The sequence below is a fragment of the Oncorhynchus masou genome, chromosome 30 (genome assembly GCF_036934945.1).
Source record: "Oncorhynchus masou masou isolate Uvic2021 chromosome 30, UVic_Omas_1.1, whole genome shotgun sequence".
In the NCBI taxonomy this organism is placed as follows: Eukaryota; Metazoa; Chordata; class Actinopteri; order Salmoniformes; family Salmonidae; genus Oncorhynchus; species Oncorhynchus masou.
Window position 1 is genome coordinate 28,762,762 of NC_088241.1, and position 15,534 is coordinate 28,778,295.

The 15,534-nt window shown below is 43.1% G+C and overlaps 1 protein-coding gene across 1 annotated transcript in view; it reads right to left on the bottom strand.

The window, feature by feature from the left end:
• Positions 1-15,318, bottom strand: part of LOC135522481 (inhibitor of Bruton tyrosine kinase-like) — a 32,597-nt gene extending 17,279 nt beyond the window's left edge. The window contains exons 1-7 of the mRNA XM_064948775.1: positions 15,135-15,318; positions 13,069-14,005; positions 11,164-11,260; positions 10,844-10,968; positions 3,854-3,964; positions 492-662; positions 1-118 (exon numbers count right to left, since the gene is read on the bottom strand). Coding sequence (XP_064804847.1) covers positions 1-118; positions 492-662; positions 3,854-3,964; positions 10,844-10,968; positions 11,164-11,260; positions 13,069-13,398 — 952 coding nt within the window. The 5' untranslated portion in view covers positions 13,399-14,005; positions 15,135-15,318. The remainder of the gene's footprint in view (positions 119-491; positions 663-3,853; positions 3,965-10,843; positions 10,969-11,163; positions 11,261-13,068; positions 14,006-15,134) is intronic.
• Between the last annotated feature and the right edge of the window lie 216 nt (positions 15,319-15,534).

A 15,534-nucleotide genomic window follows, 5' to 3' on the forward strand; every position in this document is an offset into this window, starting at 1 on the left:
CCAACTGCCCTCCATTCAGTCCTACTGTGTAGAGAGCCTCCCTGGTCCACAGCACTGTGTGGAATCTCCCTGCAGCTACACCAATCACAGTCCTGCCTTTAAGGGTCTTGGAGAAGACCTGCATCCAATTGGTCAAGACCAATGTCAGTCAACAACCAATCCAAACTGTATTTCAGCATACCACACATTCAAGTGTCTGCTCTGTGTACATGTTTGTCTTATGATGAGGGCCAAGGGCCGTGAGTGTCACGTTCATAAATCATTAATATAAAACACTTTATCAATGTGATTTCAGCATTTACATAAGTTTAAGTTGATTGAAAAGGAAAACAACATTTATGCAGTAAGTATTCTTGCATTGATTTTGTTTATGCAATTGTCATAATAAATGAGACCGCAGGAGTTTTCCTTAGCTTGACCTACTCCGGTCACATGGTAAGGGAAAACTCCCCATCTGGCTGCCTAGCTATGATGGCCAGGTGCTCTCTTACCTGTTTTGGCAGGTGGCTAGAGGCGGGCGGCGGAGCCAGGCCCAGCTGGTGGAAGGTGTTGAGGCCGAAGGTGTAGACATAGCCCTCCTCGGTCAGCACCACCGTGTGGTCCTTGGCTGCAGCCACCTGGGAGCAGTGATGAGACAGGAGCCCCTCCACCATCCGAGGAACCTGACCGATGATAGGCACATGAGCCCAAAATCCACAGCCCTATTTGACTTTTTAAATATATCAAATACTTTGAGCGTTTGCTTTAGCCTGCCCTGGAGTACCTTCAAAAAAATGGGGTACTATTGAAGTTGACACTTTTGGAACTATTCCATTGGTTCCATTGTGCCAGACAAGCTCAAACATATCAAAAACGGTTTGAACCCAGGTTAACAAAATGGTGTTATAGAGAGGAGGCGGCAACTAAACCCCAGGTACTCAGGGTGGAATGGTTACAGCTAACCAAGCTAGAAGCATGTGAACACAGGCAGCATTACAGCAGGTAGCCTAGCAGTTAAGAGCGCTGGTCCAGTAACCGAAAGGTTGCTGGTTCGAATCGCCGAGCCAACTAAGTGAAAAATTTGTCAATGTGCCCTTCAGAAGGGCACTTAACCTTAATTGCTCCAGGGTCGCTGTCAATAATGGCTGATCCCTGGTCATGACTCCCTCTCCAAGGTTGTCTCAAGGGGAGTAGGATATGCACAAAAAAAAAAAACACATTTCCAATTCACACACGTGTAGAATATACATGTGAAAAAGGACAAATGTAAGCACCAACCTAATTATTATAATACAGGCCAAAACAGTCGGAGTAGGTCAAGCATTGCACTACAACCGCAATAACATCTGCTAAACACGTGTATGTGACCAATAAATGATGTTAGGTCAGATATAATACAGCAGAGGCGTGGCCTCAAGTCACATGACTTTAACACCAATGACTCGTGACTCGACCCTGAGCCCTGTGACTCGACCCTGAGCCCTGTGACTCGACCCTGAGCCCTGTGACTCGACCCTGAGCCCTGTGACTCGACCCTGAGCCCTGTGACTCGACCCAACTTGATACCCTTCCCAAGCCCAAATATTTTAGAAAGTATGCTATTTAAAAAAAAAAAAAAAAAAAAAATGCAGTGTCTCATTTAAAATCAACTCCTCATTTAACGGATTACAGTTTGAATCGAACAGCAGCCAATCAAATTGTGCCAGTTGAGAAAAAGCTGTGCATGGCAGTGCAGAGGAATGTCGGCGGGTGAATTCAAATGGAGCCCTTGGAAGGATGATACCCCAAATTATTATTTTCGGGTATATAGACTACGCTGTATCAACAAAAAATAGATTGCAACTCGCAAAACATGCGGGAAGAAAATTACAGACGGAGGCGCAACAATTTCCAACTTTGTTCGACATTTGAAGCTGCACAAAGAACGGTAAGTCGTGGCTAATATAGCCGACAGCTACAGTGGGGAGAACAAGTATTTGATACATCAGAAAAGCAGAACTTAATATTTGGTACAGAAACCTTTTTTTGCAATTACAGAGATCATACGTTTCCTGTAGTTCTTGACCAGGTTTGCACACACTGCAGCAGGGATTTTGGCCCACTCCTCCATACAGACCTTCTCCACATCCTTCAGGTTTCGGGGCTGTCGCTGGGAAATACGGACTTTCAGCTCCCTCCAAAGATGTTCTATTGGGTTCAGTTCTGGAGACTGGCGAGGCCACTCCAGGATCTTGAGATGCGTCTTACGGAGCCACACCTTAGTTGCCCTGGCTGTGTGTTGAGTCATTGTCATGCTGGAAGATCCAGCCACGACCCATCTTCAATGCTCTTACTGTTACGGTGCTCTTACTGTTCAATGCTCTTACTCTTACTCAATACGGTGCAGTCGTCCTGTCCCCTTTGCAGAAAAGCATCCCCAAAGAATGATGTTTCCTCCTCCATGCTTCACAGCTGGAATGGTGTTCTTGGGGTTGTACTCATCCTTCTTCTTCCTTCAAACACGGCGAGTGGAGTTTAGACCAAAAAGCTTTATTTTTGTCTCATCAGACCACATGACCTTCTCCCATTCCTCCTCTGGATCATCCAGATGGTCATTGGCAAACTTCAGACGGGCCTGGACATGCGCTGGCTTGAGCAGGGGTACCTTCGTGCTCTGCAGGATTTTAATCCATGGCGGCATAGTGTGTTACTAATGGTTTTCTTTGAGACTGTGGTCCCAGCTCTCTTCAGGTCATTGACCAGGTCCTGTCGTGTAATTCTGGGCTGATCCCTCACCTTCCTCATGATCATTGATGCCCCACGAGGTGAGATCTTGCATGGAGCCCCAGACCGAGGGTGATTGACCGTCATCTTGAACTTCTTCCATTTTCTAATAATTGTGCCAACAGTTGTTGCCTTCTCACTAAGCTGCTTGCCTATTGTCCTGTAGCCCATCCCAGCCTTGTGCAGGTCTACAATTTTATCCCTGATGTCCTTACACAGCTCTCTGGTCTTGGCCATTGTGGAGAGGTTGGAGTCTGTTTGATTGAGTGTGTGGACAGGTGTCTTTTATACAGGTAACAAGTTCAAACAGGTGCAGTTAATACAGGTAATGAGTGGAGAACAGGAGGGATTCTTAAAGAAAAACTAACAGGTCTGTGAGAGCTGGAATTCTTACTGGTTGGTAGGTGATCAAATACTTATGTCATGCAATAAAATGCAAATTAATTACTTGAAAAACATGCAATGTGATTTTCTGGATTTTTGCTTTAGATTCCATCTCTCACAGTTGAAGTGTGCCTATGATTAAAAAAGTTACAGACTTTGTAGGTAGGAAAACCTGCAAAATCGGTAGTGTATCAAATACTTGTTCTCCCCACTGTATATATTTTATTACTTTACTAGTGTATCATGTACGCTAACATAACGTTAAATCAATGAGCCTCCAGTCAGTCAGTCAGTGCATGAACGTGATCATTGCACCCAAGATTGAGCAACAACTGGCTAGGCAGTTGGTAGCCTAAATCCTGCCTGATGTTACTGCTACTCCTAAAACAAAGTTTGGGTGATTGTGTACAAGCCTACATCGCCTGATTGCACCCCATAGCAATCCTCGATAGTAATACACTATTGGGGGGGGGGGGGGGGGGTACTAAATCGGTATTTTTAAAAGCATTCATGATTTGCGTAAATGTAATATACTAACTATTACTCTGGTATTACATTTGGTGAAGAGTACATTATGAATTGTTTAGGACTCGAAACTTGACACTTATTAATGGTCTTGACTTGAGACTTGCCTGTCTTGACTTGGGACTTGGAGTGCTAAGAGTAACTTGTGACTTGTGAAACAATGACTTGGTCCTACCCCTGCAATACAGTATAGTATTCTCACCAGATATGTTTGTTCGTCCCCGTGTCCCAGCCGACCTCCCTGCCCGTGTCCACAGGTATACACCTGTCCCTTCTGAGACAGGAACACTGTGTGGAACTTACACAGCACCACCTGAGAAGAAAGAAAACACATTTTTTTTGGTCATCAATAAAGTAGGTCGATTCATGGAGACAAATTCTGCTCCGTTGTCAAATTCTCTTTACAAGAACTCAAAGACATCAGCATGTTTGATTGTTGATTGTGCGCTTCTTCCATTTCCGTGGCCAAAGCCCTCTCATAGTAATAGTCAAATAGTGGTGGTACTTTAGGCCGGGGCACAAGTGGAAAAGTAAACATCATTAATAATGCATCACTCCCCTCCAGCTTGCAATAGGACGACAGGGATGTTTCCCCGAGTATCACATTGATAACGAGACAGCGCCCCACACACACACAGCCGTGGCTCATTTAATTAAAGCATGTCATACTGGATTAAATATTTAACACCCAGCACCTGCTGAACTGTGAGCAGGTAGCACTGAGGACAAAGGCTCTCTGCTCCATGTAGGGGGTACCAGTAGGTTGCTGAGAGGTCTTGAAATGGAATCTGCTCCCCACTGAGCAAAGGTCATGAAAATGTGTATAAAATATAGAAGCTAAAAAGCAACCTGCCATAAGATAATTATGAAACTCAAAAGTTTGGTCATTACCTTTCAATATGACATTATAGATATATCAGATGTATCTAACCCAAAGACTTTCGTCAAAATCTGTAGTAAACTAGGAATGCATGCCACCCTATGACATCATGAACTGTAGCAGAGCACTAGAGCTGAAGTCATAGGATTGCATTCCCTAGCATAAGTCTAAATAACCGCTGGAAAACAGTTCTAACCACAGTTAGGGTCTATATCTTCACAATGTTACCTCACAGATCTCTAGAACATTACCTAAAAAATACAAAGTCACCTTACAAGGTCTCTTCCTCAGACCTCTCAACGCCCTCGAAACCAGTGATGGATTCTGGGTTCTAACTCCTAAACCTTTGAAAAGGGTAAATTATCAGGTATCATACTGAAATTGTAAGTGATTAGGTTTAGGTCTACACCAGAAGTTAACGATCACGTGGAAGCACTGAAAAATGGAGAGAGCTGTGGATTAGTGATGAAGGGGTTGAGGTCAGGTCACGTTAAGGAAGAGTTTATTGCCCGCGTCACTTCATTTCCTGCCTAACAGAGAAGTAGTGTTTAGAGAGGAGAATCCACATCCACAAATTGGGGTACACATACCACCACCATTGTAAACATGTTTTTGTCTGTTCAGCTGTTCGATCCTTTAGGAAGAATAAACTTGGTTTAAGCTTTCATAGTGTCCGTCGTGTTCTTACTCTTAATTAAAACCTAACACATGGGACCATTAACTAGATTCAGCCGCGGCCTGATTTGTTTTTGAGCGGATGATAGGGGCCGGAACATACAGTTGAAGTCAAAAGTTTACATACACTTAGGTTGGAGTCATTAAAACTTGTTCTTCAACCGCTCGACAAATTTCTTATTAACAAACTATAGTTTTGGCAAGTCGGTAAGGACATCTACTTTCTGCATGACAAGTAATTTTTCCAACAATTGTTTACAGACAGATTATTTCACTTAATCACAATTCCAGTGGGTCGGAAGTTTACATACACTAAGTTGACTGTGCCTTTAAAGAGCTTGGAAAATTCAAGAAAATTATGGAATGGCTTTAGAAGCTTCTGATAGGCTAATTGACATCATTTGAGTCAATTGGAGGTGTACCTGTGAATGTATTTCAAGGCCTACCTTCAAACTCAGTGCCTCATTGCTTGACGTCAAAGGAAAATCAAAAGAAATCAGCCAAGACCCAAGAAAAAAAAAATTGTAGACCACAAGTCTGGCTCATCCTTGGCAATTTACAAATGCCTGAAGGTACCACGTTCATCTGTACAAACAATACTATGCAAGTATAAACACCATGGGACTACGTAGCTGTCATACCACTCAGGAAGGAGACACGTTCTGTCTCCTAGAGATGAACGTACTTTGGTGCGGAAAGTGTAAATCAATCCCAGAACAACAGCAAAGGACCTTGTGAAGATGCTGGAGGAAACAGGTACAAAAGTATCTATATCCACAGTAAAACGAGTCCTATATATCGACATAGCCTGAAAGGCCGCTCAGCAAGGAAGAAGCCACTGCTCCAAAACTGTCATAAAAAAGCCAGACTACGGTTTGTAACTGCACATGGGGACAAAGATCGTACTTTATGGAGAAATGTTCTTTGGTTTATGAAACAAAAATAGAACCGTTTGGCCATAATGACCATCATTATGTTTGGAGGAAAAAGAGGAACGCTTGCAAGCCGAAGAACATCATCCCAACTGTGAAGCACGGGGGTGGCAGCATCATATTGTGGGGGTGCTTTGCTGCAGGAGGGACTGATGCACTTCACCAAATAGATGGCATTAAATGTCAGGAATTGTGAAACTGAGTTTAAATGTATTTGGCTAGGGTGTATGTAAACTTCTGACTTCAAATGTAATTACAAATCATTTGTAAACTGCAAATTGACTGCAACATGCCCAAAAAGATAATGTTTGACTAAAACAATCATTTCAAACCTTGCTTAAATTTGTATATGATCACGTCTTTCCATTTTGCGTGGGAATATTTGGAACAGATTTATTAAATTAAAATCACTGAGTGGATTTCCTGGTGTTTTTACAGTCTTATGTCCAACAATGAAAACACATTTTATCCCCGAAAACTTGGGGGGGGGGCAAATAAAACAAGGGGCCAACAGTTAGGGAACCCTGCTCTATACTAAAGAGAGACAGACTGGGCAGTGACACAGGTGCAGTCTGGTGCCAATAGCTATAGTCACACTAAGAGCCTCCACATTGCCATCAGTGACACTGTAGAGCAGATCGCACATTAGGCCAACGTGGGTTAAACCATGCAGAGTTGGGCTAGACAAAGCCAGACACAGAACCCAAGACGAGTGCACCTGTCCTACTCCTCTCATTCATTCACCCTCTCACTCAGCAGCTCACTCCTGATATTTCAATTTCTAAATCTCCCAAATCCATAGTGATAGGACAATGATGTCAGTCAGTGTTTCCCCTGTATTCATTTAGGCGCATTGCCTCAAAATTGTTGCGACCACACCAAAAAAATAAGGAACAGGAAAAAAATACAGCAATGCTAATGATAACTGTCTTCTGGTAGATGGAAAGGCTTTCCCAAAAACCTAATCAATTATAACAATAACTAACTAAAGAGTAGACTCTGCCTATGTGGTAGAACTATTTCAGGATTATTTGCATCAGTGCAGTAGGCATTTGTTTTGCTAACACTATCACGTGTGCTACAGAAAAACACAGCCAACTAAACAGTGCTCGGTGCATGTGCACTTGAATTAAAAGGTAACTACACAAAGTGTGTCTTAGATGTTTCCCAGACTTTAAAAGTGGTGCCCTGATGTGGTTTTTGTTAATATTTTGTTAATAGAGAGCTTCATAATAGCCAGTTACCATTGCTGTGATTTTACCCCTTATACCGTACACAACCACCCAATAAGAACAATGCCAACTTATACAAAACATGCCCGTTGTTCCTGGGAGAGCAGCCTGTTGTGAGGGCAATATCCCAGGAGGGGGTCTGTTTTGCAGGTGACGTGCTGGTTATCCAGGAGACGCCACAGATGGTACAACCGTGTTTTTACATAAGCATTGTTGTGATGGATCCCCCTGCTGAGCCATAAATTGAGGCCAAGTCTGTGTGGGGGGGGAGGAGGACCCAGGAGAGTAGGGTGTTTAAGGTGGGGAAGCCCTATAATGACTCATGTGACTAGCTAATGGCTGGTGGCAAACAGAGGCAGAACATCTTCTCCACTTAAGAGGAACGGAACAGAGCGTAGACTGAAAATAATTCAAGAGAACATTTACTGGATCTCTATAGTCTCTCTCTCTGTTGCAGCTTGCTATAGACCTCCCTCTGCCCCCAGCTCGGCCCTCAATACTATATGTGAACTAATGGAAACTAAGCTTGATGCCCTCAATCTCACACAAATGATCAATGAACCTACCAGGTACAACCCCAAATCAGTAAACACGGGCACCCTCATAGATGTCATCCTAACTAATTCGTCCTCCAAATACACCTCTGCTGTTTTCAATCAAGATCTCAGCGATCATTGCCTGCATCCGTAATGGGTCTGCGACCAAACGACCACCCCTCATCACTGTCAAACGCTCCCGAAACACTTCTGCGAGCAGGCTTTCTAATCGACCTGGCCAGGGTATCCTGGAATGACATTGACCTCATCCCGTCAGTAGATGATGCCTGGCTATTCTTTAAAAAGTACCTTCCTCACCATCTTAAATAAGCATGCCCCTCTCAAAGAAATTAGAACTAGGAATAGATATAGTCCTTGGTTCACGCCAGACCTGTCTGCCCTTGACCAGCACAAAAACATCCTGCGGCGTTCTGCATTAGCATCGAATAGCCCCCGTGATATGCAACTTTTCAGGGAAGTTAGGAACAAATATACACAGGCAGTTAGAAAATCTATGGCAAGCTTTTTCAAACAGAAATTTGCATCCTGTAGTACTAACTCAAAAACGTTCTAGGACACTGTAAAGTCCATGGAGAATAAGAGCACCTCCTCCCAGCTGCCCACTGCTCTGAGGCTAAGAAACATTGTCACCACCGATAAATCCACTATAATTGAGAATTTCAATAAGCATTTCTCTATGGCTGGCCATGCTTTCCACATCGCTACCCCTACCCCGGTCAACTGCCCGGCACCCTCCACGGCAACCCGCCAAAGCACCCACCATTTCTCCTTTACCCAAATCCAGATAGCCGATGTTCTGAAAGAGCTGCAAAATCTGGACCCCTACAAATCAGCCGGGCCAGACAATCTGGACCCTCTCTTTCTAAAATTATCTACCAAAATTGTTGCAAACCCTATTACTAGCCTGTTCAACCGCTCTTTTGTATAGTCAGATTCCCAAAGATTGGAAAGCTGCCGTGGTCATCCCCCTCTTCAAAGGGGGTGACACTCGACCCAAACTGCTACAGACCTACATCTATCCTACCCTGTCTTTCTAAGGTCTTCGAAAGCCAAGTTAACAAACAGATCACCGACCATTTCGAATCCCACCATACCTTCTCTGCTATGCAATCTGGTTTCAGAGCTGGTCATGGGTGCACCTCAGCCAAGCTCAAGGTTCTAAACGACATCATAACCGCCATCGGTAATAGACATTGCTGTGCAGCCGTATTCATCGACCTGGCCAAGGCTTTCGACTGTCAATCTCAACATTCTTATCGGCAGACTCGACAGCCTTGGTTTCTCAAATGATTGCCTCGCCTGGTTTACCAACTACTTCTCTGATAGAGTTCAGTGTGTCAAATCGGAGGGCCTGTTGTCTGGACCTGACAGTCTCTATGGGTGTGCCACAGGGTTCAATTCTCTGGCTGACTTTCTGTATACAGCAATGATGTCGCTCTTGCTGCTGGTTATTCTCTGATCCACCTCTATGTAGACGACACCATTCTGTATACTTCTGGCCCTTTGTTGGACACTTTGTTAACTAACCACCAGACGAGCTTCAATGCCATACAACTCTCCTTCCGTGGCCTCCAACTGCTCTTAAACGCAAGTAAAACTAAATGCATGCTTTTCAATCAATCGCTGCCCGCACCTGCTCGCCCGTCCAGCATCACTACTCTGGACGGCTCTGACTTAGAATATGTGGACAACTACAAATACCTGGGTGTCTGGTTAGACTGTAAACTCTCCTTCCAGACTCACATTAAGCATCTCCAATCCAAAATTAAATCTAGAATCAGCTTCCTATTTCGCAACAAAGCATCATTCATTCATGCTGCCAAACATACCCTCGTAGAACTGACCATCCTACCGATCCTCGACTTTGGTGATGTCATTTATAAAATAGCCTCCAACACATAAATGGGGCGGCTGGGTAGCCTAGTGGTTAGAGCGTTGGACTAGTAACCGGAAGGTTGAAAGTTCAAACCCCCGAGCTGACAAGGTACAAATCTGTCGTTCTGCCCCTGAACAGGCAGTTAACCCACTGTTCCTATGCCGTCATTGTAAATAAGAATTTGTTCTTAACTGACTTGCCAAGTAAAATAAAGGTAAAATAAAATTAAAATAAAATAAAAATTGGATGCAGTCTATCACAGTGCCATCCGTTTTGTCACCAAAGCTCCATACACTACCCACCATTGCGACCTGTACACTCGCATTGGTTGGCCCTCGCATCATACTCGTCGCCAAACCCACTGGCTACAGGTTATCTACAAGTCTCTGCTAGGTAAAGCCCCGCCTTATCTCAGCTCACTGGTCACCATAGCAGCACGCGCTCCAGCAGGTATATTTCACTGGTCACCCCCAAAGCCTATTCCTCCTTTGGCCGCCTTTCCTTCCAGTTCTCTGCTGCCCATGACTGGAACGAATTGCAAAAATCTCTGAATTCTGGAGACTCACATCTCCCTCACTAGCTTTAAGCACCAGCTGTCAGAGCAGCTTACAGATCACTGCACCTGTACATAGCCCATCTGTAAACAGCCCATCTATCTACCTACCTCATCCACATACTGGTATTTATTTATTTAGCTCCTTTGCACCCCAGTATCTCTACCTTGCACATTCATCTTCTGCCGATCTACCATTCCAGTGTTAAATTGCTATATTGTAATTGTGTCGCCACCATGGCCTATTTCCTTAACTTACCTCATTTGCACTCACTGTATATAGTCTTTTTGTTTTCTTTTGTTCTACTGTATTATTGACTGGATGTTTTGTTTATTCCATGTGTAACTCTGTTTTGTTGTATGTGTCGAATTGCTATGCTTTATCTTGGCCAGGTCGCAGTTGCAAATGACAACTTGTTTTCAACTAGCCTCCATGGTTAAATAAAGGTGAAATAAAATAAATAAAAATAGTAGTCGGTTTGTTTACCTGTTTGACGTAAACCCCGGTCCGGGAAAACAGATCCACAATCTCAGGATGATGCCTGCTCTCCTGGTTCCCATGCCCCAGACTGAAATTGATGTTGTTCCCCCAGGTATAAACCTCAGTAGGGTCTGAGAGAGAGAAAACCAGAAGTGTTATAAAAAAAATGCCTGCCACAGCCAAGACTTCCAACACTATTTTCTACAAGTAGGCAACAACGATTGACAACCGTCTTGACTATGTGCTTAAAGGAAACATCCGCTTTTCCCTTTTTATCATGCATAGTCCAAATGAGAGATCGATATGAAATGATAAGCGATCCTCACCAGTCTTTGTAAATACCACGTGTGCTGGTCTGTCCTTCATGGTTAAGTCTAGGACAGAGAGGCCCTCCTTATCCTGGGTGGAGAGAATGCCACCATGCTGCAACATAGAAGCACCATTCTAGACTAGAGCAAAAATATTATTTCCATTTAACTACACCTAGCTGTAGGCCAGTCATGAAGCACGCAAGAAAAGAGTAGCTACATATCAAAAGTACTGCCAATGGAAGCCATATAAATGTCTTCCTCCACATACCAACCATTTACAGTGGCAAGCAAAAGTATGTAAACCCTTTGGAATGACCTGGATTTCTGCATAAATCGGGCCTAAAAAATTTGATCCGATCTTCATCTAAGTCACAACAATATACCAACACAATGTGCTACAACTAATAATAAACAAAATATTGTATTCGTCTTGTCTGTATTGAATACATAATTTAAACATTCACAGTGTAGGTTGGGAAAAGTATGTGAATCCCCAGGCTAATGACTTCTCCAAAAGCTAATTAGAATCAGGAGTCAGCTAACCTGGAGTCCAATCAATGAGACGAGATTGGAGATGTTAGTTAGAGCTGCACTGCCCTATAAAAAAACCTCACAAAATGTGACTTTGCTGTTCACAAGAAGCATTTCCTGAAGTGAACCATGCCTCGAACAAAATATCTCAGAAGAAGAATTGTTGACTTGCACAAACGTGGAAAGGGTTACAAAATGATCTCTAAAAGCTTTGATGTTCGTCAGTCCACAGTAAGACAAATGGTCTATAAATGGAGAAATTTCAGCCCTGTTGCTACTCTCCCTAGGAGTGGCCATCCTGCAAAGATGACTACAAGAGCAGTGCAGAATGCTCAATGAGGTCAAGAAGAATCCTAGAGAGTGTCAGCTAAAGACTTACAGAAATCTCTGGAACATAATAACATCTCTGTTGACAAGTCTACGATACATAAACCACTAAACAAAAATGGTGTTCATAGGAGGACACCACGGAAGACACTGCTGTCCAAAAAAAACATTGCTGCACATCTGAAAGAGCACCTGGATGTTCCACAGTGCTACTGGCAAAATATTCTGTGGAGAGATTAAACTACAGTTGAGTTCTTTGGAAGGAACAAACCCAACGCTACATGTGGAGAAAAAAAAAGGCACAGCACACCAACATCAAAACCTCATCCCAACTGTAAAGTATGGTGGAGGAAGCATCATGTTTCGGTGCTGCTTTGCTACATGCTATCATCGACGTAAAAAATGAATTCCTAAGTTAATCAAGACTTTTTGCAGGAGAACGTAATGCTATCTGTCCGCCAATTGAAGCACAGAAGTTGGGTGTTGCAACAGGACAATGACACAAAACACACACACAAAAAATAAATAAATGGCTTCAACAGAAGCAAATACACCTTCTGGAGTGGCCCAGTCAGAGTCCTGACCTCAACCCGATTGAGAGGCTGTGGCATGACCTCAAGAGAGCGGTTCAACCAGACATCCCAAGAACATTGCTGAACTGAAACAGTTTTATAAAGAGGAATGGTCCAAAATTCCTCCAGACCGTTGTGCAGGTCAACTACAGAAAACTTTTAGTTGAGGTCATTGCTGCCAAAGGAGGGTCAACCAGTTATTAAATCCAAGGGTTCTCATACTTTTCCCACCCTGCACTGTGAATGTTAACACGGTATACTCAATAAAGACATGAAAACATATAATTGTTTGTGTGTTATTAGTTTAAGCACACTGTGTTTATCTATTGTTTGACTTTGATGAAGATCAGATCAAATTTGATGACCAATTTATGCAGAAATCCAGGTAATACAAAAGGGTTCACATACCTTTGTCTTGCCACTGTGTTGTAGAGGCCAAAGGAGGCCCAGTCATCTCAAAATTAGTTCTGAAACACAGAGGGAGACTCACCTTAACAAGTGACATGAGGCAGTGGATGTGTCCGTAGAAGACGCTGCGGTGCAGGGCGGTCCAGCCAGACTCCTTGTCCTTCACCATGAGGTCAGCGCTCTTGCTCTCCAGCAGCCACTCCAGCAGGGCCCTCTTGCCCAGCGATGCGGCCAGGTGCAGGGCCGTGCGGCCGAAGGCGTCCCTCAGTGTGGCCGCGTTGTGGCAGTGAGTGTTGAGGAAGGCCCGCAGGCGCCCCTCTGAACCCTGCGTCAGCGCCGCCACCACCTCATCTGCATGCCGCATGGAGCGGCATTTTGGCGTGCAGTCTGGGGTTGCCATCACCACGCTCATCCTGAGTGACTTCTAAACCTTGCTGTGAACTCCCCGCTCTAACGCCGTCAGGGAGACCCTGCTCCCCCTACACTCCCAACTCTAAAACAAACACTGACACACCCTTCAGTACAACAAACCCTAAGATAATGCTTTAGGGCAAGTCAGTTTGACTTTGAAACTATAATGTTTTAATGTAGCTGCTCTGGGAAGAAAATAGAAAAAGGTGGGAGATTGTTTTGGGGTGCTAGAATTGTGCTTGTGTTGAGGTTCCACCGCACCCTAGCAACCCCAGGGCCTTGTTTTAGGTCAGTCCACCATGTCAACCCAAAGCTCAACACAACCAAATGTGTTTGAAACATACAATGGCATCAGGAATTCATTAAATAAACGTCTATAAATACTATACTTATATAAAATACAAATATACTAGAAATATTTCCAAAAATACCTTCTCCTTTTACAATTATATATATTTTTTTTAAATACAATATTTTACAAAGGGCAACAAGTTCATTAACCCTCCAGAAGGTCCCTTCAAATAGTCCATCCAAATTGAGGGGAAAGGCCCCCTTTCCCCCCAAGACACACAAAACCCTTCTCAAAACTCCATAATTGTATTCGGAACCTGGGGGAGAAAGGGTGGACAGTCATTCGTTGTAAAACACTGGAAGTACATGCAAGGCAGAGAAAACAACTACTTCACAACATAAACCTGGCATGTACTAAATGTGTCCACAAAGCCACAGAACAAGCTTATTCAAAGCACCAAGAACAAATACATGCTCTGGAAAATCCAACATACCCATCTTGCTCTTTAACTGTACTATGCTACATAGATGAAATGGTTCAAACCTAGCAAGACATGTTGAAAGGTCAACGTGCAGTTCAGCACCCCAGATATGCAGAAACAACCATCAAGGATCAATTGACTTGACACTACTATGCCTATAATAGCAGCCGAGCTAGGCTGTCTATTGACTCCAGGCCAAAAAAATTGCATAAACTTTTTAGTAACACGAAAATGGGTATCAAAACAGGAACATGCAACAGTTTGACTGTTTCCACATCATGCACCGTTTGGAGTTGTGAAAGTGAAAAACATGAGTATAATAAAAAAGGTATTTAAATAAAGATGCATTGGCCTGCAAAATACCTGTCAGGTTATGGTGTGCATTAAAATATCCACAGTGTAGTGAACATAGCTAACATATCTTGATTAGCTAAATTAGAAGCGGATAGAGTCGATGCTGCTTCCATCTACCCCACTTGCTACTTAGCTAGCTAACTAACATAGTTACCTTAACGTTAAGACTCTTAGGGAGAACTGCACCAAACAATAGGCCACCATTTTTATTAATTGTGCTGCTAGTTACAAAGTAATCCAGTGTTATTGCAACCAGCTATATACATGTACACCAACGTGTTTCACCATGATTTAGCAGTTTCTTTAATCTTTCATCCTCTAAATCATGGCTAGTTACCTGCTAACGTTACATTGATAGCTAGCTAGCATTTGAACTTGGAAATATGAAAATGAGCTACAAACCATTAACACATTGGACAATATCTCAAATACTTTAATCTAAATAAAACGTGTTATATACGGCACAGGTGACAATGTATGGTTGGTTGTTACTCTGATGTGACCATCGAGGTCTGAATGATGTCACTGACGTGATGATGTTTAGTTAGATTAGCTATGCTAGCGAGTTGCATTGAAAATAGATTGCCACGATCACATTTCACTTTCTCACCTGTCGCTAGATGAAGACGAAAGTGCTTATGAAGCTTGCGCCAATGATACACATCCACTGTGTCATCGTTTCAAAAATATACATCGCTAAATGCTCTAATTAAACCTAGATATTTGAACAAAACAGATGCTATTCCACAGTTAAGTAAGGATCCAAAAAAGAGGGAGGCTGGGCAACACGGAGACTTCTAATTGGTTGAGAGATCTTGCAATCCCGTTTTCAATTGGACGGTTTCACTATAATCGCTTAAATAATTCCTCTCGATGATTGACGTCACTGCTTGGAGAAATAGGCTGTTTTTTAATTAACGAAAAGTGACACCTACTCTGAGTTACGAGTTGGGAGTAGACTAATTACATGAACGTATTGATTGTTATATCAACACAATATGTTGTTTGTT